The sequence below is a fragment of the Streptopelia decaocto genome (genome assembly GCF_964273445.1).
Source record: "Streptopelia decaocto genome assembly, chromosome: 7".
Taxonomy (NCBI): Eukaryota; Metazoa; Chordata; class Aves; order Columbiformes; family Columbidae; genus Streptopelia; species Streptopelia decaocto.
The window spans coordinates 25,021,279-25,044,040 of NC_138661.1; the positions used below are offsets into that span (position 1 = coordinate 25,021,279).

Below are 22,762 nucleotides of genomic sequence, written 5' to 3' on the forward strand. Positions count from 1 at the left end.
GGGCACTCTGGGATGAAGGGCAGACAAGAGGAGCCCAGCGCCTTACATCTTCATGCTGCTTTGACGTTGCAAGTCCTGTCACAGTGCAGGTAGCTGTGAGGGGGACTCTTGCCCACTGAGCAGCAGCAGCAGCAGCCGCCTCAGGAGGTGGCTGTGCCTGGTGCTGGGGCATGGTGTGTTTGGCACTTTCCCCAGCAGAAGCCTCCAGCCCTGATCTGACTGACTCCAGTGTCCTCAATGGCAGCAGTGCAAAAATAATGCCCTGAGGATTTCAGGGGTGTCCTCCAAGGGCTTTGGGGGTGACACAGAGTGTCTTGGGTACAGTCAGCTTAAGAGTAATGCAGGGATGAGTTTTTGTTGGGCTATTTTCATCTAAGACACTAAAAGTGGGATTTTGTAGGGGAAAATATGCCTGTGAGTTGATTTTGATGCTCAAATGGGGCTGTCAAGGAAAAGGGGACTTAGAGGGAGCTCACCTGTAGTGAGCACGGTGAGGTTTCGCTAGGGAGAGCGGCTGCCTGTGCTGGGCTCCATCAGTGCTCATAGGCATCCCGGGTTCTTGCTCCTCACCCGTGAGTAAGAGGCAGGGAGGTGAGCCCGTTCCCTGGCAGGGCTGCACCACAGTGTGCTTGCAGCTGCATGCTGGGACTGCCCGTCCCCCCTTGGCTGCCAGGGCTCACCTGCCACAAGGACATCATTCCCCACCCACCTCGCTGCCCAGCGCTGCCACTGGGGCAGGGAGGTGACACAGGCAGGTGGCAGCAGATTTGAGGCGATGCTCTCAGCCCACGGCCACCGCATTGGGCTCACTGCGGGGGAGGCATCTACCCTTTAAGGAAACGTCTATTTGCCTGGTGTCCCTGGATGGTCTCTTGAGCTTCCTCTGTCCCTTGTTCCCAAAGTGCGTAGCTTGGCTCCCCAGAGCCTGGTGGGAGGCAGCCTGAGGGTCATGCTGTTGCATTTATAGCATCGACCTTCAGCTCTGTCCTGCAGCTGCGGAAGAGTAGACTCAGCTCCCTGGACCCCAGGGAAGGAGGATGGCAGAGGGGAAAGCAAGTGGCCATGGCCCCAGCCAGCTGGATGTTTCTCCCATTTGCTGGAGGATGTTGCTGGTCGCAGGTTACCAGTGTCCAAATATTTTTTCTCTGCTACTGCCTCTGTTCCATGCTGCCTAGAATGGGGATGCTCATCCCAGGAATGTAAACTCTGCCCAAGGCCTCTGAGGAAATAGCTTCAGACCAGGAACAGGATTGCACTCGGCAATTAAGGGCTGGACTCCCCAGCCACACGGCTCCTGGGGGAGAGCCCTTTGCTCCAGCGCCAGAGACTGGCTTTGTGTCTGAGAGGTGGCCTCGAGGGACCTTCCTGCAAGGACAAGCGTGAGGCCCTGTGTGGTCACTGTCTTTGCAATAACAGGATTCTGCCTGTCCAGTGAGTTGGCAGCAGCTGCTGCTCAGGGCAGCCTCTGATCTGGGCTCTCTGGTGAGAGGAAATGATTCCTTTGCCCCAAATCTCATCCCTGGGGAGGTGGGGGTGTTCCTTTGGCCCAGGGGGGACCTCGGGGTGTCAGAGGAAGAGCACAGGCATACTCCAGCCGTTGCAGCACGGATGTTACCTGCTCCTTGCTTCCTAGCCAGGGGTGAGAGTGTGAACAGGCACCAAACATCACCACAGCAGTCCGTGGCAGCTGCCGTGCTGTACTGCTGCTGACTGATGAACTGCAGTGCACCCGGCCCCCCTGACAGGGCAGGGATTTTTCTGTGCACTTATCTCTGCAGCATCTCCCCGCTAATTTGACAGGCCCCACTCCAGCAGCTTTCTCACACTTTCAGTGGTACCAGTGCCTAGAAGCTCCAGGCAGAGTTCAGCTCCCACCAACACTTGAGCTTCTGCCACCTGCATGGTCTGGTGAGGCTGGGGACAGGCAGCTGATGTGTTCCAAATTCCCTGGGGAGAGACCCCATGAGGCTTGGGAGAAGCTACTGGCATCTCCACACCACAGGGATGGACCTCACACAGAGGTGGGCAGGGAAGCCCTGGGGCAGCCTCCCTGCTCTCCCAGGAGGACAGAAACGTGAATTCTGGCAGGGACACACAGCCCGTTATTTCCCTGGGGCCTGCATCCCACGGAGGATCGTGTTGCCTGCTGGCATCACTTCCATTCCCCTCTCCCATAGCTCCATCTTCTCTGACCGCTGCAGCTTAAAAATAGAACAGAAAAGGCCACAGAGCTCCTTTGGGTTTGTCCTTGGCAGCAGAGTTTGGCCCCAGACCTGCTGCAGGGAACCTCCATGTGCCTGACCCTCCCAAGCTGGAGGGACCCCCCACAGCCAACATGACCAGGAGGGCAACTCTGGGGTTGAGGGGGCTGGAAACCCCCTGCCACGGCTCTGACGGCAGGGGCTGGCTGGGCAGGCGTGGGGCTGCTCAGGGGGAACAGGGTGGGTGGACATGCATGAGGTGCCAAAGTGGGGACAGGGAAACAGCATGGGAATGGGGTGGATGGGTGGGAAAGGGGCTGCTGGGGGGGGCACAGGGCAGCTGGGTGGGCATGGGGTAGCCGGACGGGCATGGGGCAGCATGCACCGACCCTGCGAGAAGTGGACAGGAGCCAGGGAAGCCCAGGAGCCGAGAAGCCCCGCCACAGCCCCGGTGCGTTCCACCCCCCGGGTCTGCACCGAGCAGAAGTTCCTAGAAGCCCCGGGGCAGCTCGATGGGGAAACGGCCGTTGCCGGTGCGGAGAGCTGGAGGCGGGGCCTCCGCGGCGCCCGGAGGCACTGGCTGCGTCCCCGGGGCCGCCGGGGCCGGGCACCTGCTCCCGCCCCGCGGCGAGGCCGGGGCGGGCGGGGGCGGGGCGGCGGCGGTGAAATAGGGCGGCGGAGCGGGGCGCGCTCTCATGGCCCGGTGGCGGCGGCAGCGGCACGGCGGGGCCGGTGGCCCGGCGGCGGGGCGGCATGCCGGGGGCGGCCGGGCGGTAGCGGCGGCGCTGAGTGAAAGCCGAAGCGGCGGGAGCGGCGATGCTGCTGGTCGGCGCCTTCCTGCGGCTGCTGGTGGCCGGGGCGCTGGGGGCACCGCCCGCCCCGGTGAGAGCCGATGGGCGGGAGCGGGGTCGGAGCAGAGGCAGCACGGTCTCGCCGATGCCGCTGCCTGGGGTGGCGGTGGCCGCCGGGGCAGCTCGTCCCTGTACTCGGTGGGGGCACGGCGGGGGGTCCCCCCATGCCACCCGCACCAGCGCCCGCCTTTCCCTCCCTGCAGGCCCCGGAGGCGCGGGGGACCGCCAGCGCGGAGCCGCCCGGTGAGTTGGCAGCGGGCGGCCGCCGGTGCCGCGGCTGGGAGGGGGCGGCAGCTCAGGGAGAGCTGCGCGCAGGGGCGAGGGGACGCAATACCCTCCGGGGCCGTTATCCTCCCGGAGCCCCGCGGCGATGCCCGATGGGACAGTGGGGAGCTCTGCTGGGGCTCGGAGCAGCCTGCTCTACCCAGCCCACCCCGGGTGCTTGCGGCATCGGGCACCGCCGCGGGCCGGAGCGAAGCGCAGCCCTGCGCTGGGCTTGACGCTCCTCCGGTGCCGGGATGCAGGGTCCCGGGCAGGAACACTCCGCTTCGGCTCCGCTCTGCTCTCCGCGCTGGGAAACCCGAGGGCACGGTTGTCTGCTGCGCTGCGGGGCTGGGCTTCTGCGCCCTCCGAGGGAGGGCGGGCGAGACGGGGGAGCTCCGCCGCGGCGGGTTGCGGAGGGGAAGCGCGGTGCCTGAGCAGGAGGAGACAGAACTGGAGGGCTGGTGGAGAAAGAGCCCAACGGAGTGGATGTGGTGACTGTATGAGCCCCACATCAGTGCGGTGATGGACTTAGGGGGCCACAAGGGGGTCCTCTTCATCCCTGTGCCCCCGTGATGGATGCAGGACCCCACTGCGGGTGCCGCACCTGCCCGGCAATGGGTCGGCTGAGCTCGGCCTCTCCGGAGTGCCTTCTTATAGCCCCCCACCCTGGTCTATTGCAGTCCTGACCTTTCGGGAGATCTGGAATCGTAGTTTCTGCCGGCCTCTGGAGCAGCTGGTGGATGTCATTACTGAGTTCCCCAACGAGGTGGAGTACATTTTCAGACCCTCCTGCGTCTCCCTGCAGCGCTGTGGGGGCTGCTGTGGGGACGAGGGTCTCCGCTGTGTCCCCGTGGAGACAAGCACGGTCACCATGCAGGTAAGCAGTGCCGCTGTGGGGCTGTGGCTGCGCCAAGGAGGTGTTGGGCTCCTTGCCAAGTGCCAGGAGGGTGAACTTACAGCTTCACATCCTCCAGGCATCATAGCAGCATGGATAACAGGGGAAGGGGCTTGCTCACAACTGCTCAAATGCATGCCAAACCGGGAGGGTCCCTTTGCTTGCTCTTTGGGCTTCTCACTGAAGCCAGGTGACACCTCTGATAGTACTGGCGTTGCTCCCTGCTTCTCCACCCTCTCCTTTCTGTGCGGTCCATCTTGCTGACTGCCATTGCCTTTCCAGACCTTCCGTGTCCTGCAATGGGGCAAGGGGTGTCCCACTTGCTCATGACTCTGCCTGTCGGGGCAAAGCAGGCGCTACCCCTGAATTGCAGGGAGAAGCGAGGCTCTGGTGTGCTAGGAGGTGGCTGCAGTGGTGCTGCCAGTGAGTGTGTGCTGGGGGCATGGTGGGCATTAAGGGCTGTGTCAGCTGCGTTTCCAGCCCACACTGAGGGAGCTCTGTGGAGTGGGGTGGGAGATTCCAGGCTGTGAACAAGCTGCTGGTTGGCTCTTCCCCATGTGCTAGTCAGCCGTCGTCCTCACACCATAGCCCTTGCACTGTGCTGCCAGAGATCAACTGCTGCTGCTGCAGGGAGTGGAAAAACTCTGCTTTGCTGTGGGTGACAGACTAGAGAGTACCTATAATCAATCGCCAATGATTTTGGTCCTTTGGGGATTGAAAGCATGTTGGAAGGCAGGGTGAGAGTCTGCACAAAGTCTTAACTGAGGTGGAGCAAGAGCCTGATGTGAACGGAGGCATGTCCCCAAATAGAGGTCTCCCTCCACGGGAGGATCCCGCTGCCGTATGTGGGGTGGCAATACCAGGCACTTCTGTGGGGGCTAGTTTGGATCACAATAATTATGAACATACCCCATGAAGTGTCTGAATATCCAACTCAAACTCTGGGCTGTGGACTGACACATGACAGGGCAAATCCCGCAGCCCAGGCTGGGGAGGCACTGAGGTGCTGACTCCAGGCTCAGTGCTGTGGGAATAGGGGCCAGGAGGAGACAGCAGCAACTGGAAAGGCCTGAAAAACATGACTAGGGGGATATTTCCAACAGAGGAGGGAGATACACAAAGTGGTCAAATATGTGAAAGCTGTCCAGAAAGGCAGGGACAGAAAAATGTCCTCTAAGGCTGGGGAATCCCAAGACCACGGGACTTAAGCTACAGCCCTGAAGACACAGGGTGGCACTAGCAGAGCCTCCCGAGCTGCCAGGACAGCTGGGCCTGGCCGGTGCTGCCTGCATATGGAGGAGGAGGTTCCAAGGAACAGGTTAGGCACGCGTCTGCCCGAGCGGCTGGGGTGGCAAGGCAGTGCCGCGGGAGCCCTTCCAGCCCCCTCTGGCCGGGAAGTAACCTTTGCTCCTCTTTCAGCTCCTGAAGATAAAGCCAAATGGGGAGGCACCCTATGTGGAGATGGCGTTCACTGAGCACAAGCAGTGTGAGTGCAGGTAGGGACCCCTGTGCTTGTTTTGTACCCCTCTGCCCCTCCAGCAAGAGCAACCCCGTCAGCTCGCACTGCATGTGGGACAAAGATTCCCTGGGGGAACCCTGGCTGTGCTGGGACCCCACCAGACTGTCTCTTCATGGGGGTCTGCTGGTGCTTCCCTTGCTCAGCAGCAGGCTGCACCATGTCCTTGCAGCCTGCTCCCCACAGCAACAGGGGTGCACAGTGTTGTCTGGTTAGGTACCTTGTGCTCTCTGCAGGGCTGGAGCTGCTGTGGCTCTGTGAGCAGGGATGTCTGTACTCCCGTCCCTGTGGCTGCCTTGGCACACCAGCATAGTGGCCCCAAGGTCAGTGTTTCATCTGGGGCAGCATGCAGCCCGGAACTCCATGGCTTGGCATACCTGGCCGGAGAGACAGCCGAAGGGCTGGACCTTGAGCCTCTGTTCCCGGGAGGCTGCCCCATCCAGGGCAGGGCACTGGGGCTTTATGCCCAAGCTGACAAATGGAAGCTTGAAATGCGCAGCGCCAGGTTGGCATGGATATGTAGTGCTGACCCAGGATGGATACACAGCAGCAACCTGCCACAGACTCCTGGCACTAAGTTAATCCCTTGGGATGCTCACTGCCCCCAGAAGCAGTGTGAGCTTGGGCAGGACAGGGTCTCTGCCTGGGGGCTGCGGAGCTGTGGGAACAGGGAGCAACTTTGGTGCTGTCCACAGCTGGTCCCCACTGCAGAGCCTCTCCAGCACTGCCTGCATGAGTGTTCACTCTCCATCGTGACCCCAGGGCAATTTAGTATTGTGAAAACTCTGGAATGAGTGTCCTGCTGGGCAGCTGTTAGACATGATCCTTGCCTGGAAGAAGAAAAAACCTGAGGATCCCCGGGTTGGTATTACCCTCCAGTTGTAAGAGCGGCTGTGCTGGAGCAGACCCAAGACCCGTCCAGCTCTGAGCCACCTCTGCAGCATCTGTCAGTGGATGCAGAAGAGGGAGTGGGAAGAAGCACATGTGTTATTTCCTTCCCTGCTTCCAGCTATTTTCCGTGCAGGGAATTTCCTGAGCCTGTTATGGTTTCCCTACCTAGGGTAACTCCCAGGGGATCTCCTGTGAGCACTTGTGCAGGCTGCCTTTGAATATATGTAAACTTCTTGTTGCTGCAGCACCTTTTGGCTTTACCTTGCTGCTCTTCGAAGTTTAGCATAGGCATGGTGGATGTCCTGGCCTTGGCCCCTATAGGGGATGCCTAAGCCAAGTATGTCTTGGCTGTTGTATGAGAACCACTACTGAGACTTTTCAACAAATCCCACGTTACTCGGGACGTTGCATCCTGTTTAACCAGCTGAGCTATGCATGTTGTCACTGAGAGCAGCTGAAACTGGACCTGTGCTTCCTGGCCTTGTGGGCAAAATGTCACATCCCCAGAGGAGTCACCGAAGCCAACCATTCCCTTCCCCTTTGCTGTCTCTGCCTTCTCCCTGCCTACTACAGTCAGCTCCTGGGTGAGGAATTGACAATGATGTGAAGAGAAGTCATACTGGGTCTGTTTTAAGCATGAATTAAGCATGAACAGGTAGATTGTGCTGCACACTGGGGCATCTCAATAAACCACCTTCAGCGGCTCAGCAGGCAGCATTGCCCAAGTAGCCACTTCACTCTGTCCTTTTCCCACCCCACAGGCCCCGGCAGGACCTGATGAGGTTGGGAAGGTAAGCACCATCAGGGGCGGCGTTACTGGCTGGGGTTGTGGGTCTTATCTCCCACACATCAGCCTCTCTTGTGGTACTTTCCTTTTGAAGGAGGAGGTCCAAGGGCCGAGGTAAGAGAAAACAAGACAAGAAGAGACGTAAAGACTGTGAACTGTAAGTGAACAGGGGCAGGTATGAGTGGTGTCTTCTGGGTTAGTTTCTTTGGGATGAGCAGCTTTGTTAAGCCTTTGGGTCCTTGCTGAGCAGTGAGGGGTTTGTGCAGAGCAGGCACAGGAGAAAATAGGACAGAGAAGACAGTGGGTGGCTGTGGGGAAAAGGAGCCTTTTACTAAAGGCTCAATAAGTGCTTGGTAATCTCCAGGCTCAGTTGCTCAAGCTGGCCAGTCCCACCCAGGTGGGGATGGGTGGGCTGGGTGATGTGATGATGTGTAGCTCTATTGCCATCACAGACCACGCTGGCTTTCCTGGATCCATGAACTTCCAGTTTCAGCCTCATCTTGCTGCCAACTGTGTCCTTCCTGCAGTCCTTGACTGGTTGTTGTTTGGGTTACTCAACCCTTTCCCTCACATTTAGCTGACTCTCACACTGCTTGCTGTAACAGCATGGGCTGGACTGTTGCTGCAGACACTTTAGGTACAAAGCCTGTGGCTGGCACTTTCCTAGTGCATATTTCCATTTTGTCTGTAGCTTGTTGCTCAGGGCTCAGCCAGCACCTACAGCCCCATCACCCTTTTTCCTCCCCATGAAGAGGCTGCCAGCTGGTTGCCAGAGGGGCTGAGCACAGGGAGGGGGTGACCTGGGGCAGAGCTGTGAGCCTGCGGGTCCTGCTGTCTCCCCCAATGCTGGCAGCACTCACCCCAGCTGTGCTCTCTTTGCAGATGTGGCACACCACGCAGGTAGCCTCCGCTCTGCCCCTGGCCTCACTCCTGCTGCCTGGGTTTGAGCCAGCTCTTTCCCCCAGCATGGGGGACCTGCAGAGCTGTGCCCCTTCAAGCAGTGTCAGGGAGCAGGACTCTGGCAGGGATGAGACGACTGGACTCTTGCTTGGGCCTGACGGCAACGCAGCCTGGAACCAAGGACTCACTTGCCCCATCTGCACCGTTGGCAGCAGGACAAAAGGACCCATGATGAGGCCTGGGGCTGAAGATGGGGAGATCAAGCAGCGTATTAGTGTTCCAGGGTATCCTGGAGGCAATGAAGAGCGGAGCTGGTGGATGTGCTGCTGAAACTGGCTGGGGACAGCACGATGTGTGGTTGAGCTGTGATGGCTTTTAGGACTGCAGCTACAAAACTGCTCTGTCCTGCCAGTGCCCTGCAGCTGGGGAGGAAGGAAACCTGGGGCTGGCAAAGCTGCAGGGCTGCATCTCTCCTAGCCTTGGCATGGGGCAGCCCAGATGGGTGCCAGGGAGCTTGTCTGGGAAGCCTTCCTGGTGTGGAAAGGGAGGGAATTGGGTTTGCCAGGGCTCCTCATGTACTCACAGCCACATCCCAGCCTTGCTCTGCTCAATAAAATCTGGTGGTCAGACACAGGATCTGGCAGTGTGAGCACTCCTGTCTGCTTTCCAGCAGCTTCAGGCAGGGCTCTTCCCCAGGGGCACCCACCAAGGTTGGAGGAGGGCAGTCCTGTGGTGGCCCAGGGCTTGTCCCCAGCATGAACTCCCACAGCACACAAGAAGCTGCTGTTGATGTGATGCTGGACATCAGCAACCGGCAGGTCAGGATAAAGCTGCTCCCTGGCCTGAGGTCTACTCTTGTGCTGGAGTTCAGGTGGGTACTGAGATACTCTTGGGGTGACTGCCCGTCTCTTCCACACCAGGTCATGGGGCTGTTCCTCATCCCCATACTGTTCTCACTCCAGTCCAAATGTCTGGCTCACTGCCCTGTGGCTTTCCTTCCCACTGGCTGGGCTGATGTGAGGTTATAGCAGTGGGGGGCAGGCTGACCATGGGCTTTCCCACCCAAGAAACACCCCACCCAGGCTTATTCCCCTGGTGTGGGGGCAGGCTGGCCTGAGGGCCTCATCTCTTACTGGGAACACCCTGGGGTGTGTAGGGGGCTGGTGGCCCTCACTGAGGTGGCTGTGGGTGCTGCTGTTTCCCACTTTCCCCAGTCAGCCAGGTCTGTGCCTGGGTCTGGGGCAGCCACAGCCCTTGTTTCTGTATGCCTTAAGCAGTGCCTCTGTGGCCCTTCCTCTCCCCTTTTGCTGCTGCTGCTGCTGCTGCAGAGGGGCTGGATCTAGCTGCCAAATGCATCCCTGGGTGCTCCATTCAAGCTGGATCCTGGATCAGTGCACATAGCTGCAAACCCTAAGGGTGAGTTGGGCACCAGCATGTTTGTGTGGCATCCCTGGCATGGGGTTAAAACAAAACCAAGGGATATTGAAAGCTTCAAGCAAAGGGCTGGAGGGCAAGATGTGCAAAGCCTTCAATGCTACTATCAAATGAGGTGACCTGTGGTTTATCCTGCAATGAGGGATAAGAGTGGACCCTAATGTAGCAGGTGTTGGGGTCCAAGGCAGCTCTTTCCCACATCTGACATGGCAGCCTGTAGTCAGGACAGGCTCCCTCAGAGGCGTAATGCTGGTTTCTCCTGGAGCTGGCACAAGGATATGGGGACATGGCAGGTCCTGTGGCAGTGCTACTCTTGCAGGGAAAGCTGGTGGTGGGTGTTGAAGTGATGTGAACCTCCATGCTGCCACCACACAGCATGGCATGGATGGGATGAGTTTCACCCATGCTGCTGGGTGTATTTTTCAGAAGCTTGCTGGAATACCTTTTGGAGCCCATTTCCTCTTCCGGCACCCACAGTGTTCTGGGGCACAGCCTATGTGGGCTCTGCCTCAAAAATGGCCCATGAAACTCCTCCTTGGCTGCTTCATTGCTCCCCTTCCCACACCACTCAAGGTTTGTGTGGGCCATGTGGAACCCTGGCTCCAGTGGCCTGTCCTGGTCTGTACAGGCTCTCCCCATTCCCATGTGCCAGTTCAGCCTGGCTGGTTGTGCTTTGAGGCTAAGGAGAAGTGTGTGCAGCATTCAAGGGACATATGTGATGGTTTCTGTATTGTTTTTAACAGTAAAAGTTTCACCGTAGTAGTATTAAACCTTTAAAAAGGAAGTTACATAAACAAAATGATGTTAACTAATAAAAATAAGTCTGTCAAGAGTGGTGATTAGGGTTAAAAAAAAAAAATTCAAACTCCTGCCCAGCAGCTTTTTCAAACAGTTTCTGGTGTTTGTTGTTTCCTCTTTGGCTGCTGCTCAGCACTGAGAAGTTTCAGGCAGCTCTGCCTGGAGCTGGCAGGGCTGGGTGTCTGCCTTGCTGTGTCACTTCTCCCCCTGCATTGCTTGAGTCCCCTGGGTGCTGTGTGCAGCCTCATCTCCTGCTCCTCCCATAGCAGTGGGTGTCAGGGTGGAGGGCAAGGATGTGGGTGCCTGGGAGGGATGTGGCTGTGCTGCTGTGGCAGTGGCAAGAGGATCAGCTGGGACAGGGTGGGAGCAGAGGGAGGTACCACCAGCACAGGAGATTTGGGAGATGCATCTCTAGGTGTTCGGGCTCTCTCCAGCTCCAGGAGGTGTTTCACTGAGGCTTCATGGGTGAGGTGAACCTGATAAGCCCTAGCAGCTCCCTGACACTCCCAGGGCTGTTGCAGGCGTTATGCACCCAGGGGAGGACTGGCTCCCTCTCCTGCCCCTGCATGTCTCTGCCAGAGGGGACATCTCCAGGACCCTCATCATCCCAGGGTGGCAGGGACTTCCAGCAGGACATTGCACCCAACAGTGACATGATGGTCAGGGCTCCTGGCCTCTGGGCTCACAGCCACCACCCACCCACGGTCCCTCCCAAAGGGACCAGCCACTGTCTGCCTGTCGCTGCACTGTGTTGCTCCCAGTTGTGCCTTTTTTGGAGGCTTACACCAGTAGCTCCTATCAGCTCCCCCTGGCCACAGCAAACATGTTCCAGGAGCACCCAGACAAGGTCAGCTACATCTGCACACCCCATGTCCCCCAAGCACTGCAGAGCAGGGCTGTAGGAGGGGACTGGTTCCCCTGCAAAGGGACTGGGACAGACCCCAGTCCCAAAGGCAGTCGGGATCAGAACATCCCCATGCTGGTCCTCCACAGACAGGCAGCAAACAAGCCCCAGTGCTCCCAAATCTGCTATCCTTCCCCTGCCCGCGTGCCCCTCGCAGCTGTCTTATGGGAGCAGTGCAGCACTGGCTTATCAGCATCCCTGGGCTCCCTGTGCACCTCCCAGCTGTACAGAGCAAAGGTTTGTTTAATAAGGCTTTAGGAGCCAGAGCTGCAGCAAGATGGTTTAGATGGAGAGTTATAGGGGAGACAAAACATAAGCTGGGGTCCAGGCTGCACTAGGAACAGAATATCATGTATTTTTGGGGAAATACCCAAACTTAATTGCCAGCTGTCATGCATCTATTTTAGGCTGTGAGAAAAAGGGCAGCTCTCATTCCCTTCCCTGTTATTTGTTGGTGCTGGTCTTGCTTTGGAAGTTCCCACTTCCCAACAAGGGCCACAAGCTCTTTGGCAGGTTAATCTAAAAATAATCCCCCAAATCTAACATCCTCCAGACAGCACTGACATGGGAAACTGGAAGCCCACAGGTAAGGGCTGCTGCGCCTCAGGGCTGGTACACGTCTTCTCTCCTTGCAAGGCACTTCCTCACAGGCCAGTCCTTGGGGCACTTCTTGCTGATGCCTTCAGCTAACTTTCTTCTACACTGCCCCCTTGTCCCCTCTGCCTTGCTGGCCCCACAGCGTGACTGCTCAGGGTTGAGCCATTGCACAAACTCAGCCCCACTCAGCTCTGCAAAGTTTGGGTGCTGTGAGCACCCAAAATGAGGTCAAACCATCATCTTCCAGCTCCTCCCTTCCCATGTAGAAGGGACACAGCTTGGACTGTGTGAAGCAGTAAAATGCTCTAAATACAGTCCTGATGTGACTTTGGGTAATGGCTGGTTTATCTCTGCAAGGGCTAAAGGAGGTGTCTGGCAGTGAACTCACTGGAGTTTTGCTCCTCTCCTGGTGCCTCCTCTTCACACATCTCTCTGTCACCATCACCCCAATATCCAAACCTCTCTACAGACACCTTGCGCTGACTTTTGTAGTTTACCTGTGCTCTCTGCCTTCTCCAGTCCCACACAGATCTGCTGAAATCAGGCATGTGAGTCGTGCTGGCAGAGTCCCTGCTCTCATCCCAGGCCCTGCTTCACTTCTTTCCTGCTCAGACTTTTCTCTTGAAGGAGGAGCCCCTGGATCCGGTTGGGAATTAAAAGGTCCTGGAGACTGGAGGTTATGAACAGGATGAGCACAATAAATTTGTCTCTGTTAGGTAGAGGTTGGTGAGAAAAAGGAACCTGGAGGTGTTTTAAGAAGAAACCAAAGAACCAAGCACACGGATCATGTTTAGGTAGTGCGTTGTCTTACAAAGCAGAACCCTTTGCATCCTACCAGATCTGAGGCCTCTCGCACTCCCAAGCAAATGGTCTTTGTAAGGAAGAGAGTGTTTAGCTGTTGAACACTGAGCTGAGCCACAGGCATGGGCTTTACTTTTCCTATTCTAACAGACTGGGCTGGGAAAAAGAGCTGCCTGGGGGAGCTAAGCTAGGGGAGATCCCCCACCATCAGTGTGAGCAGGGTACGTAGTTAACAGATCAGTCATGAGCGGGATCCCCTTGGGCATCCTGGCCTGGCCCTAGGGCTGCCACTCTGCTCTGGGCTCAGATGCCACCTGGGTCCAGCCCCACAGCGAGTACCAGCTACAGTGGGGGCTGAATGAAGTGACCGCCCAGGCTGGTGTGACTGCGATGGCACAGCACGGGGCCAGCTCCTGTCACAGCAAAACCCCCTTTTTAGAAATGTCTACTGTTGCAATGGGACATGCCCATAGGTTAGCAAGGGATAGACAAAGATGCAGGTGCCTCCCTCTTCCCAGCTGAATCTAGCACAGTCTTTCTTAGGGCACCACTGGGCTTTCATTCCACCTTCGGTCCCTTTGCAGATCTCCTGCCACCCCTCCAGAAAGGACCGTTATTTGGACCCAGATCAACCATCCCACAGCTGCAGCAAACCAGTTGGCCTGAGCTGTAACTGGTTGAGTGCTCCTGATTCAGATAATCTGGCTAATAACTGTGGTGATCTAGCAGGCCCTGCAGACCTGGCCTTCCAAGTAAAAGCCAGGCCAAGAGTGCACGCTTCTAGGTTAAGGCAAAGACACATATTTTCCATGTACAAAGCATTTGTTAACAACCAGCTGGGATCATTTTGCTGCACATTAATGCATTTGTGCTGACCTTCTCTAGATTTGAAATAAGTTTGTAAAACCAAATGACTCTGCAAGAGCTGGTAGAAGGGCCAGCCGAGAGCTCAGGGTTGGGGTACAACAACACCCACTTGCAAGATGCAAATCAGGAAGAATCACCGGTGCCCGGGAACGGGGCCGTGCAGAGGACACAGGTCACCCTGCCGGGTTCTGCTGCCTCAAAGAGGGCGCACCCTCTGAGAGGTAGGTAGGTGCAAAGGCTGTTTAAAAGACGGCTAATTACGTGTTATGAGAGGTAGGAAATACGGTCGCAAAGGCAGTACTTAATGAGCGGGAGCTTTACTAATTAAGGACAGTTAACGGTGACTAACGATGGCAATAAAGCAAGCAGAGCAATGGCGCTCAGCGCGTTAATGCAGCGAGAAGGGACCTGCCAGGGGGCAGAGCGACCGCAGCGGGTCCCCGGCCGGGACCCCAGACCCCCGGCGCATCCCCCACGGGAGGGGGGATGATGATGATCTCATCCCCGGCCAATCAGCGCCGCCCCGGTAGCCCCGCGGCCCCGCCCCGCCCGCCGCATCTGGCGGCGCCGGAGGACGCGGCCGGTACCGCTGGCCCGGGTGCGCGCCCGCGGGGCCCGGCGAGGGGCGGGGCGGGGGCGGTGCCGGTCACCGGCCGGCGAGAGGGCCGGGCCGTGAGGTGCGCTCACCCGCGCGGCCCCGCTCCCGGCTCCCGGCGGCGCAGGGCGGCGGCGCGGGGCCATGAGCCGGCCGGAGGCCGAGCCCTGCTCCCGGGCGCTGGCGCAGGCCCGCGTCTACCTGGGGCAGCTGCGGAGCCGCGTCTCCCCCGCGGGGCCGGAGGGCGGCGGGCGGCGGGACTACCTGGTGGAGGCGGCGCGGCAGCTGCGGCTGGCACTGGAGCGGGACGTCAGCGAGGACTACGAGGAGGCCTTCAACCACTACCAGAACGGCGTGGACGTGCTGCTCCGCGGCGTGCAGGGTGCGTGGGGCCTCCCCGCGGGCCGGGGGACCGGGGCGTCCCTGCGGGAAGCGCGGTTGGGGCGACCGGGGCATCCCTCTGGGGAGAGCAGCGGGGGTCCCGGGCATCCCTACTGGGAGAAGGGTGAGGGGACCAGAGCATCCCTCTGGGGAGTGTTGTGATAGAATCGTCGCATCCCTCTGGGGACTGTGGCCAGGGGACAGGGGAATGTCTCCAGGGAGTGTGGGTGGATGGACCGAGGCGACCCTCTGGGGAGAGCATCGAGGGGACCAGCGCATCCCTCCAGGCCCTGCAGCCAGGGGGCCAGTGCATCCCTGCTGGGAGAAGGTTGAGGGGACCAGGGCCTCCGTCTGGGGAGAGCAGTGCGAGGGCTGGGGCATCCCTCTGGGGAACGTGGCAGGCCCCTCATGGCCGCCCTCTGTGCCGACCACAGTTGACCCCAACAAGGAGCGTCGCGAGGCCGTGAAGCGGAAGATCACGCAGTACCTGAGGCGTGCGGAGGAGATCTTCAACTGCCACCTCCAGAGGGCTGCGGGGGGTGGCAACCCCACCGCCACGGTGAGGGACTGGCGTTGGGCGGCACGGGTGGGATGGCAGCAGATATGTGGCATTGGGAAACCGGGGGACACACACACATAAAGCAGCCCTGGTGAGCCCCCTCGGCTGCCTCTGCCAGGCGCCACGGTAAGGTGGTGGAGGGAAAATGGCAGACACGTCAGCTGCAGAGTGTCCTGGCATGATGGCGCCTGCAAGGGGGCTGGCAGCCCCTCACCCTGCCTGGATTGCAGAGCTGAGGTGGGCCCAGCTTGCCTGAGGTGCTCCCCAGAACCCCCCCACAGTGCATATGTTTATCTTGCTGCCACCATAGTGAAAATGGCCATTTTTTGTGGGACTGAAGCCACTGGAGGGAACCACCTTGTCAGATATTAAAAGTGTCATCTTCACTGTCATTGTTCCCATCTGGATAGAAGCCAGAGTCGATGGTTGCTTGCTGCGTTGTGGGAAGGAGGTGTTTAATGAAGGAAGAGAGGAGTGAGGCAGGGCAGGGTTGGGGCCTGGTGAGAAGGATGGGAAGAGACAGGCAACTACGTTCCATACAGACCCCCTTAGCGTTGAAGCAGTCCAGGTCCAGGTACAAATTTTGGAGTGATTTTACCTCTGCTGCAGGTGTACGCTTTCCCTGAAAACTTCAGAAATCCAGGTTCCGGCAAAAAAAAATGGTCTTACTGATGTTAGGAGTCAACCATGGCCGTTGGAGCATTGTCTCTGGATGTTGACCGTCCTGGCAGTATTGCTGCCACCTCTGGAAAATGTGGAGACTTCTCCCACCTGCTTTGATGGACGGTAGCATCTCTAGGTTCCTCATCTTGTTCTCTTACCACCTTGCAGGGTTACAGCAGCCTGCGCTTCCGGCCCATTAGGACGCTGAGCTCAGCAGTGGAGAACCTGAGACGCTGTAAGGTTGTGGGAGTTATCGATAAGGTAATGACTCAACCTGGCACTTGGGAGGTGAGGCTGGGGCTGGACCAAAGGGAGTGTAAGCTGGAGGGTCCTGGCAGCTGGTTTGGGGACGCACGCCCACCACGGATGGGAGAGTATCCATCGATACCATTCTCACCAAGGAAAATTCGCAGGCGACGATTCAAGACTCTTTAGGAGTTAGTTGTGAAATCTGTTAATGTTGCCATCACTTTTGTTTACGAGAGCTCCCAAGATATTTATGAGGATGCTGGTGCCTCCAGTTCTTTCCCATGCAGGGATTTGTTCTTGATGCTGCAATGGTGGGCTCCTATAGATAATCTAGACATCAGCAGAAGACAAGTTATCTGGGTGAATAAACTAATTAGTAGTTCATGATCTTGGAGCGAAGATGCCGGGCTTTCTGTCTCCATGAATGCAGTGGCATGCTGCTCTGCCATTCACAGATCTCAGTTTGTCAGGACTAGTGCACTCCTCCTGTCCTGCCTAGGCCCAGGTGGGCAGGCTAGTGCACCCCACAGAGCCCAGGAGGAGCCGTGTGAAGCCTTTCTTTGTGAGGGAAGCAGAAATGGTGTGGGAATCACCTTTTGGTTTAATTAACTTTCTATTCCCTGGCTGCATGGCTGTCAACCTGCTTTTTACGTTCCAAGAGCAGGGCTTTGAGCACCACCAAATTCCTCTAGCTGTGTGGGAGTTTGTTTCAGTTCCAGAGCTGAGTCCCCTGGGTCATTCCTGTGGGCTGTGTGCTGGGGTGGGAGCAGTCACCATTTCTGACCAGTACTTTATATACATATACTGCTCCCAGGTGCAGATCATCCAGGATCCGGCCACTGGTGGGACCTTTATACTGAAGGTGGGTGCTCTCGGTTTCATCTGCCTACTTCTTCCTGTCATGCCAGAGCCTCCTTGTCCAAGCAGATGGCTGGGGCAGGTGAGAGGACCAAAAAATAGCAGATCATAGAGGTATTAGAGGAACTTCATTGTTCATAAAGCTTCTTTTGGCTGCCTCAGCCACCTGTGATTGGAAGGGAAGTGATTCTCCTTGGCCCTGTGTGCCTCTGCCTTGTAATGCTGCCAGCTGAGCCTTAGGCCTGTGTTAATCTGGGTCAGCCCCGACACAAGTGGTGCTTAAGGTGTGGACAGTACAAGTCCTAGGGCATTTTCCAGTGCCTCAGAACTAAAAATAAAGGACTTTAATAATTGGACAAGAAGGCTCTGGCAGGACAAGGAGAAGCATCAGGAAGCATCCCCAGGTGGGAGAGGAGAGAGGGCTGGGATGGTGGGTTCCCACCTGAGGAAGTTGGAGCAACTGCAGGAGAAGCCACTGCTCTGGACCATCGGTGTCCTCTGGGTCCCGCAGTGTGGGTGCGGAGCTGTGGGTGGGGAACACTCTGTCTTGTCACAGCTGGGTGCTGGGGGCTGACAGGTGACGCAGGGGGCAGCCGTGGGACTTAGCAGATGGCTCACTGCCTTTCTGGCTGGCCTGCTGCCCTGCCAGGTTGCAGGGAGTCCAAGCCTCTAGTGTGTTACCATCTACCTGTACCTCCTCAGAGCCTCCCCAAATCCCATGTTGAGACCCGTGAGCGACAGACCATCATCCCTCATGGGGTGCCCTTCATGGTCAAGCTGCTGTGCTACTATGTGAGTGAGGACTCCATCTTCCTCCACCTGGAGCACGTGCAGGGTGAGTAGGGAAAGCACTGCCTCCTAGCTGTGGAGCATCCTGCTCCTCTCCCCAGCCTCCCATTCTTTAAAGCCTCAAATACGTTTCTTTTGCTGGATTGGGAGTGTTTTTTACTGCAACAGCACAAGCTGTCTTCATAGAAGGGTGATGGGTGCCAGGGCTTGGAGACTTTGTGGAAGGAGCTGCTCAGCTGTACTGGGGGTTCTGGAGGTTTGGTAAGAGCTGACTGGGGAAGTAACCTAGAAATGGGCCTGTGGAGACCTACAAGGAGAAAGAGGTTTTGTGTGGAGGGGTGTTATATGGAAACTAACCTTAGGGACCACTAAGTCTTGTAGGAGGGAATGGTAAAGAGGTTGTGGTACCTCTTTACCTTGTGGTAAAGAGGTTGGTGTAGTCCAGTGTCTTGAAAAGAAAAAAGTGCTTCATTTTACTGACATTGTTTGTCAGGGACTGCAGCCACAGGAATGCCTTGTCCCTGCTCCCGTGTTGTGGCTGGCTGCCTGGGAAATCCCAGTAAAGTGATGGAGAAGTTGAACCAAGTGAGGTAGTTCCCCTGAGTGTTGTAGAACAAAACAATCTTTTGATAAAACATTTTTTGGTTACAAAAGAAGAGACCATGTTGAGATCAGACCAAAGAGAGGGGACAGAGAATCGGGGCATAAAGGGCGCGGAGCACACTGGGGTTTGGGTACAAGGAGGCAGGCTTGGGGCTTGTTCCACATCCTACTGAAGGAGTGTCACAAGGTAGAGGCTTGTCCCAAGGAGGCTCTTTGCTCTCTGTGGGTTGTGTGGATGTGTGGGGAGCAGCAGGTGGAGTCCAGTGATGACAAGTGAAGGCTGATGCGTGTTGGAGAATAGACTCAGCTCCTGATGTGTCCCTGTAGGATGAATGTGCAGAAGGCAGACAGCAGCTGAATGTGGTGAGGCTGGGAAGCCCTGACAGAGTGCTGTGGGCTCCAGGGCTCGCTGCTCTGGCTCACTGCTGACCCACAGGCTGTGCCATGCTGTGGGAGCTCTCTAGTGTCACTGTCATGCGGGGAGGAAAGGCTTTCAGGGGAAAGTGGGGATGGTGGTGGGATCAGGGGCATGCGTGAAGATGTGGCTGACATGGGACATGGAAGTGGCAGAGCTAAGATCAAGGGATAGAATCATAGAATAATTTTGGTTGGAAGAGACCCTCAAGATCATTGAGTCCAATGGTGCAGAGGGGGCTGCTAAAAGAGGGGGAAATGAGCCTTTGGTGTGCCAGACCCCAGGGCAGGTATGGCATTGACTACAATGTGCTTGTGGGGCTGGGGAGCGTTATTCTGCACAGACTTGGGCTTTGCTGGGCAGATGGATACTTGGTCACATCCTCAGCATGCAGGCCTTGGTCTGTGCTGAAATGGGCTGTGTCTGTAGCAAGGAACTGGGGATGCTTTCTGCCCCATCACTTGTCCTTCTCTCCACTTTTCAGGGGAGACACTGTGGTCTCACCTCCGCTCCAAGTACTGTGTCCAGCAGGGCTCTGCTAATTCAACCACCACCCAAGCCCAAGACTGTGGCATAGAGGATGATATGGGAAGCTCCCAGGGCAGCAGCCAGCTCTCCATCTTCTCTACTCGGACAGGCTCTGTGACCCACCAAGTATTGGGAAACACCGATACTTTGCCCCCTTTGGAGCAGTCTCCTAACCCTATGGACCCTGGCTTGGAGAACCACTGCTGGCTTCGCCTGGCTCCTGCGGTTGGCACAAGGGCTACACCCGGAGGGCAGGATCTGAGCATCATGACCCAGGCTAAGTCTGGTGTTGTGGACCATGTTCCAGCAGCACCAGCCAAAGGCCCTGGCCACCTTATCAACCAGGACCTGGTCATCTACCCCTGGGATGCTCTAACCAGTGGCATGGGCTACGTATCGGAGAGAGCAGCCTCCCACCCAGACCCTGGGCCGTGTGCCGGTGAAAGGCTTCCCCAGACACCCGGCCCTGTAACAAAGACTGTGAGAAGGAGCCAGCCAGGGGCAGGGGAGCTGCCATCTCAGCAAGTGTCTGAGGTCCCCTGGGCTCGGCCTCTCCTGACCTCCTCAGGTCAGAGGCAGCTTCATGCGGGAGTTGCCCCGTCCAGCTCTGGCAAGCCCCATGGTCCTGACCCAGCGGTGCGGGAGCAGCCGTGCTCAGGACAGTGCCCGTCTCTGGCTGCCCATGGGCACGGCTGGAGAGCGTGGGCTGTGAAGGAGGAGCAGGTGCAGCTGTGGGCAGCAGAAATCCTCTTGGCCTTAGAGGGACTTCACCAGCAGGGTGTATTGTGCCGGGACCTCAATCCCAGGAACCTGCTTCTTGATGCAGCTGGTAGGTAGTGCCCCAGGTTGCTACCCCGAGGAGAAAGAAGTTGGCCTCTTGACTGGGAGACTGCTGTTTGCCCCATTTCCAGGGACAAGGACTTTCTTGAGTTTACTTTGGGGAAGGGTGGGAGTCAGGGGTGGGGGGGGTTGGATGTTTCTGAACCTGGAAATGTGGTTTCAGTTGGGATTTCCAAGTGGTTATTACAGGAGATGGCTCTGCAGTGAGAGAGCCAGGGGCTGCAGCCACAGGAATGCCTTGTCCCTGCTCCCATGTTATGGCTGGCTGCCTGGGAAATCCCAGCACGGGAAAGCTGAGACCAGCTCTACTGTGCCTGAGGTTAGTGGGATTGCAGCTTTCCCCTGCTTCTAGTTACTGCTCACTGGTGTATTCTGGAGCCTGCCCATCCCTTGAAGCCATAGGTACCGCTGTCAGTGCAAGCCGAGCACGTGTCCCTGCTCAGCTGGCAACAGCTGGGGCAAGCTGGAGAGCTACGAATTGCTTAGGAAAAGAGAAATGCAGAGAGCTTTGCAAGGGGAAAACTAACTTCCTGCCTGGGGTGCTGCTTCTTTCCTCTCTACAGCCTGCCCTGAGGTCCACGAGCTTGGAGCCCACCAGCTGCGCAGGCCTGCTGGGCATCTGGGGCAAGCACTGGGAGGCTGGGGATGCGCGCTGCCAGGGGATACACAGTGCCTCTGCATTCAGGGCGTGGCAGAGACCCAATGCCCTGGCTGTTTCCAGTTGTGGGGATATGGCTTTGCTTTGTGCTCTGCTCAAAGTCCCTAGCTTTGTCCTCACCTCCCTGCTTTTGGCTCTGTGCTGCTCTGCAGGTCACATCCGTCTCACCTTCTTTGGCCAGTGGACAGAGGTGGAGCCCCAGTGCTGCAGCCAGGCACGGGAGGAGCTGTACAGTGCCCCAGGTAAGGGACGCATCCCCCCTGCCTTCCCCTACCCTTGGCCCAGTGCTGCCGGACAGGGCAGAGGGGGCTTCCACAGACATCGAGATGTGCCTGGCAGGGCACAGCCATTGCTGCTCCCTGCCTCCAGCTCTGACCCCTCTCTTGCTCTTCTGCAGAAGTGGGGGGGATTGCGGAACCCACCGAAGCAGCCGACTGGTGGAGCTTTGGCTCTCTCTTGTATGAGTTGCTGACAGGAGTGGTAAGAGCTAGGGCAGCTCTGCAAGGAGGCGGGGAGGAGGAGGTGGTAGCACAAGAGCTCTTTGCCATGCATGGCTGCAAGGGTGCCTTGCCCTCCACTCACCAGCACCCTCTGCCTCCTGCAGCCGCTGTCCCAAAACCACCCTTCAGGGATTCACCCTCACACCCAGCTGCATCTGCCAGAGGGTCTCAGCCTGGCTGCGACATCGCTGCTCACCAAGGTGAGGGGTTTGGGGGGATGAGGCTAGAAGGTCCAGTCTGGGTAGCTTGTCCAGTGTCCCCATCTCCCCATCCCCTTTTTCTGCAGCTCCTACAGTACAACCCAAAGCGGCGTTTGGGCTCTGGAGGAGGTGGCATAGCAAAACTGAAGTCCCACTCCTTCTTCAGCAACATGCCATGGAACAAGCTGGTGGGCTAAGCTGGCTGTCCTTCCCCAGGGAGCTGGGCCAGAGCCGCTGTCCCTGTCACTTGTGCCCGCAGGTGGCACTGGCAGCTCTGCCTGCGGGAGGAGATTTGCCTGCAGGGACTACCCTGGGGTGGGGTACGCATGAGGTTTTGCAGCCTTACATGTTTGTCTATCCCTGCTTGTGTGTGTTGGTGTCTCTAAGAGAGGCAGCTGCAGTCTGGGTCAGGCTGTCTTCTCTCCATTTGGTCCCCCTGGTGGGAAAGGGAGTCCAGGTGCCCACGCCTGGGCTGAGGCTCCCCTCTGGATATCCCTTGCTCAGCTTAGCACCGTGTCCTGGGACTCCCTCCCTGTGGTTTTTACCTCTGCTGCTACGACTGTGACCCTACAACCTGTTATTTTTTTGTGGCTTCCAAGTGCATCCCCCCCCTGGGCCTGGCTGGCTGGTTCCTGAGCCCCAGGGTCTGTGCCCCTCCCTGGCTGCATGTGGGTGTGGGTAATGCCGGCTGTGGGGTGAGAGGGGAGGGAGCCCTCTGCTCTTCTCCCCCTGGCTCTCTGAAGAGAATAAACACTCATTATCAATTACAGAACTGTCCTTTTGTCTGAGCTGGACCTGGGAGGCCTGGGCAGGGTGAGGTGGGGGGGTGGGGGGGGCAGATCTCTCTCAAACCTGCCTGGGAGCCCTGGATTGGCATCACCCAGCAGCTGTCAGCATGTTGCAGCCAAAACCCAGAAAATGGCACTGACGGCCTCACGGCCCCATGATCCCCACAGCTGCAGCTCAGAGTCAGGGAAGTGCACAGAGTTCCTGTGTTTTCTTCCAGCCTTGACTTTTGTTGTTACTGATTCTGGCTCCAGCTTCCTGTGCCTGGACGCTCCTTGCTGCTGGCATTGCAGCAGCCCTGCTGCCCTTGTTACTGTGCTTTGAGCACGGTCATTCCTGGTAGAACAGCAAGGCTTTACATGGGAGAACTCAACAGCACTGCTGGAAGGAGGATCAGAGGAAAGACAAACCAGCCTAGAAGAAAAATAAATG

At 57.6% G+C, this 22,762-nt stretch overlaps 2 protein-coding genes across 16 annotated transcripts; both read left to right on the forward strand.

Moving 5' to 3' along the window:
• Nucleotides 1-2,908: 2,908 nt before the first annotated feature.
• Nucleotides 2,909-14,013, forward strand: PGF (placental growth factor). Of its 5 annotated transcripts, none has more exons than XM_082057875.1 (7): nt 2,909-3,083; nt 3,256-3,295; nt 3,997-4,193; nt 5,631-5,707; nt 7,380-7,409; nt 7,500-7,562; nt 13,424-14,013. In XM_082057875.1, the coding sequence occupies exons 1-7, from the start codon at nt 3,018-3,020 to the stop codon at nt 13,503-13,505; spliced, it is 555 nt and encodes a 184-aa protein (XP_081914001.1). In that variant the 5' UTR covers nt 2,909-3,017; the 3' UTR covers nt 13,506-14,013. The 5 variants fall into 5 exon arrangements, with proteins under 5 accessions (XP_081914001.1, XP_081914002.1, XP_081914003.1 ...); XM_082057876.1 differs by lacking the exon at nt 13,424-14,013 and adding an exon at nt 8,288-10,614; XM_082057877.1 differs by lacking the exon at nt 13,424-14,013 and adding an exon at nt 8,288-10,614 and having other exon boundaries at nt 7,500-7,519.
• A 344-nt stretch (nt 14,014-14,357) lies between these two features.
• RPS6KL1 (ribosomal protein S6 kinase like 1) lies at nt 14,358-22,603 on the forward strand. 11 transcript variants are annotated; one of them, XR_014184617.1, is made up of 11 exons: nt 14,358-14,683; nt 15,117-15,241; nt 16,073-16,165; nt 16,968-17,015; nt 17,714-17,846; nt 19,303-20,175; nt 20,376-20,505; nt 20,997-21,086; nt 21,242-21,324; nt 21,449-21,544; nt 21,631-21,673. XR_014184617.1 is itself a non-coding variant. In XM_082058316.1 (11 exons), exons 1-11 carry the CDS (start codon nt 14,446-14,448, stop codon nt 21,739-21,741), a joined length of 2,172 nt encoding a protein of 723 aa, XP_081914442.1. In that variant the 5' UTR covers nt 14,358-14,445; the 3' UTR covers nt 21,742-21,885. The 11 variants fall into 11 exon arrangements, 9 of the variants coding, with proteins under 9 accessions (XP_081914442.1, XP_081914440.1, XP_081914439.1 ...); XM_082058316.1 differs by having other exon boundaries at nt 20,376-20,655; nt 20,995-21,086; nt 21,631-21,885; XM_082058314.1 differs by lacking the exon at nt 21,242-21,324 and having other exon boundaries at nt 20,376-20,655; nt 20,995-21,086; nt 21,631-22,603.
• Nucleotides 22,604-22,762: the final 159 nt, after the last annotated feature.

Excerpts from the sequence above, each read along its gene's own strand:
- RPS6KL1 (XM_082058310.1), top strand. The coding sequence starts at position 14,446 with ATGAGCCGGCCGGAGGCCGAGCCCTGCTCCCGGGCGCTGGCGCAGGCC. Across the intron at positions 14,684-15,116 it reads GCTGCTCCGCGGCGTGCAGG|TTGACCCCAACAAGGAGCGT; the intron begins GTGCGTGGGGCC and ends TGCCGACCACAG. Across the intron at positions 17,847-19,302 it reads CCACCTGGAGCACGTGCAGG|GGGAGACACTGTGGTCTCAC; the intron begins GTGAGTAGGGAA and ends TCCACTTTTCAG.
- PGF (XM_082057873.1), top strand. The coding sequence starts at position 3,018 with ATGCTGCTGGTCGGCGCCTTCCTGCGGCTGCTGGTGGCCGGGGCGCTG. Across the intron at positions 3,084-3,255 it reads TGGGGGCACCGCCCGCCCCG|GCCCCGGAGGCGCGGGGGAC; the intron begins GTGAGAGCCGAT and ends CCCTCCCTGCAG. Across the intron at positions 3,296-3,996 it reads CGCCAGCGCGGAGCCGCCCG|TCCTGACCTTTCGGGAGATC; the intron begins GTGAGTTGGCAG and ends GGTCTATTGCAG.